Consider the following 3,331-nt stretch of genomic DNA (forward strand, 5'->3'; position numbering starts at 1 on the left):
TTTATTTATATTGCACCATTCCAACACCCAAGGTTGCTTTACAGAGACAAATAAGGAACAGAGCCAAATAAATATCAGCATCAAGGCACAATACATACCAAGGGCTGAAAGTAATATACAGAGGTCGCTTACAAAGTTAGGTTAGAGATACAAACAAAAAGGGATTCAAATAAATAACATATACTTAACAAGGTATAATTTACAGACCGAGAACTGAAGAGTAATATTCAGAGAAAAAAACGTGTTTTTGAAGGAGACAAGGGATGCTTGATGGATGTCTTGAGGAAGAGCATTCCACAACCTGGGAGCCACAACACTGAAAGATTGGAGTAATGTGCTCGTTCTTTCTTGTGTGAGTGATCAAGCGGGCTGCAGAGTTTTGAACATATTGTAATCGTTTGATATTTTTAGCTGAAAGGCCATAAAGAAGTGAGTTACAGTAATCTAGTTGAGATGTTACGAAGGCATGTATTACAGTTTCAGCATCCTTTTGTCTGAGAGAGGATCGAATACGAGAGATATTACGTAGGTGGAAAAAAGCTGTCTTTACCAATGTAATCATTAAATGAAAGAGTGGAATCAATGAGAACACCAAGATTTCGAACTGTCGTGGAGGGCATTATCAAATCACCATCCAAATCTATCAGTTGACAGGATAATTTAGATACAACAGAGCCAATCAGTATTACCTCCATTTTACCTGAGTTAAATTTAAGGTAATTTGCCTCTAGCCAAAGCTTGAGTTCCTTGATGCAAGTTGTTAATTTAGGCAGAGGAAACACTGAGGTGGAGGGTGTGCTAAAATTAATCTGAATGGCATCAGCATAACAGTGGAAATTAAATCCCATAGCGTTTGATTATTTTGTTCAATTGGTAACATATAAATAGTGAAAAGAAGAGGGCCCAAGACAGAACCTTGAGGTACATCAGAACTGATGGATTTGGTGGATGATTTGTGCTTCTGGTATATAACAAATTGGGTAATGTATGGGTTATCATAGTTAATTATATTAAAAAAAAAACATTTTAGTTATCTTGAAATAAAGTAAACTTTAACCGAAATAAAAAAATTGCTTAAACTTATTACATTTCTGCTAGTTGCCAAAGCAACATTTCTCATTTTTGTTTAGTTTAGCTTTAAGTAATAAAACAACTAAAACTAATAAATAAAAATTAATAAATGCTATATATACATATTTACATGAAACAAAATCTAATCAAAATGACAAAAACACCCAACAAAATTACTACAACTTTTAACTAAAATTACAATGAAAACAGATATATAAATATGTAATTTGAAATATTAGCAAAAACTATACTAGTATAGCAATAATCATAGGTGTATGTGGTTTATTGAACATTCTGAGGCATATTTTGTGAAATAATAAACCGTAACAGTAACGTAAAAAAATATGGGCAGATTAACATATGCTCAGAAAGGTTTTTGAGACATGTATATATGATATACAGTAATATATATGATAAAAAGCAGCTCATCAATAATGCAGACATAATTTGCTGCCATACTGAAGGTGGCATAGATGTCAATGCAAAACACAATGGTTTGTCTGTAAATATGTCTAATTGTCTTTGTGTTTCACAGAAATAATGCTGATATTGGGAACTCATGTCGCACGTCTATGAAGAGAGAGCCACAATGATAGCCGCAGGCGAATTGCAGTCGTTTGTCCCGTTCGGTCGTGAGCACTGCAAAAATCACCCGAATGCCGTGAATCTCCAGCTGCGGCAGCTCCAGCCGGCCTCTGAGCTCTGGTCCTCTGACGGGGCGGCTGGACTCGTGGGATCCCTTCAGGAGGTCACTCTACAGGAGCGTGAGAAGGTAGTTTGTTTTTTACTTTGTTTCTTCTGTGGAACACAAAATGAGATGTTTAGCAGTGTGTTTGCACTGCTCTTCTCTTTTAAGCGAAATCAAACTTCTTAATTAAAATACTCCATGTTTTAACTATGATTATGATGTGACTGACAGGAGCGCTGGCAGCTGAGGAAGGGAACTGCTCCTGATGAGGTTGAATATGAGGAGGAGCTGTATGTGGCTGGAAACATGGTCATATGGAGTCGTGGCAGTAAGAATCAAGCCTCGTATGTGTACAAGGCCTTCACGGTGGACAGCCCAGTTCAGCAGGTACTGTCTGCAAACAGAACAAACCTCACTTTTTTGAGCCATTTTAGGTTATAGTGGGAAATATAGTAATTACCATTTGGTTTGGTAGTTTTGTATGCAATACAATGAGTTATAGACATTTTTAAGTGCCTAAATACTTTTTGGGGCTACTGTATTAAGAATCACTTTTCATGCTTGCAATTATAGTGTAATACACAAGTATAATATAATTTCACTTATTATTTTATAGGCTCTATGGTGTAATTTCACTGTCCCTCAGTCTAAAAAGGATGGTAAGAATTTTATACATATTTGTGTTATATTATTGTTTCCACACATAAAGTAATAAAGTACGGTAACACTTTAGATAATGGAACACTTTATTCACTATTAACTAAGAATTTTCCCTCAAAAAAAAAAAAAACTCCTAATTTGCTGCTTATTGAAAGGTAGCTGTTATAGTAGTTATGTTTAGGTATTGAGGAGGGATAAGGCATCTAGAATATGGTCATGCAGATTAAGGAATTCATTTGTTTTAATCATGAGTACTAATACACAGCCAATATGCATGTTAATAAGCAGCTAGTTAATAGTGAATAGTGTTCCCTAGTCTAAAGCAGTGTTTCCCAACCTTTTTTTAGTAATTTTGTCACAATATTTGAAATTCTAACTTCGATTTGATAATTTGAAAAGTATAGATATTCGGTATAACAGGGAAGAACTGCAGAATATAATGTCATACAGATATTTTTAATATTATTAAAAAATTTTGTCCATCAATGGTGGCAATCAGTAGGCTAGTTTCTAATGAAGAGATCAATTTATATGACAGATTGTAGGCTTTTATACATATGTAAACATTATTTAATTACCATTATAACTAGCTATCTCACAAATTTTTGCTCACTCAGTGTTTTTTAAATTTTACAGTGGGGTAATTTTGGTGCAGTAGCACGAGATAGCTTGATTTCAAACTTTGAATTTAATAAAAAATTACAAGTAAGCAGTCAGTAATAAAATAAGAAATAAAGAAATTAATAATGATAGCACAAAAAAAAATAACGACAGGCCTTCGAATTAAATAAATTGTTAGCAGATCGAGGGCAGCGTTACCAGAGTTGCTCATATACCACACCATGTTACAACACAGTAGGGCTATTAGGGCTATTGACAATACTGTACTACATCGATGTTTCCTGTCGGCTC

General features: G+C 34.5%; 1 protein-coding gene across 1 annotated transcript in view; it reads left to right on the forward strand.

The window, feature by feature from the left end:
• LOC107733344 (anaphase-promoting complex subunit 1-like) overlaps positions 1-3,331 on the forward strand; it is a 70,507-nt gene that overhangs the window by 937 nt on the left and 66,239 nt on the right. Inside the window, 3 exon segments of the mRNA XM_016544925.1 lie at positions 1,607-1,843; positions 1,991-2,146; positions 2,376-2,418. Coding sequence (XP_016400411.1) covers positions 1,631-1,843; positions 1,991-2,146; positions 2,376-2,418 — 412 coding nt within the window. The 5' untranslated portion in view covers positions 1,607-1,630.

This window comes from Sinocyclocheilus rhinocerous, unplaced genomic scaffold (assembly GCF_001515625.1).
Source record: "Sinocyclocheilus rhinocerous isolate Xijiao unplaced genomic scaffold, SAMN03320098_v1.1 scaffold790, whole genome shotgun sequence".
NCBI lineage: Eukaryota > Metazoa > Chordata > Actinopteri > Cypriniformes > Cyprinidae > Sinocyclocheilus > Sinocyclocheilus rhinocerous.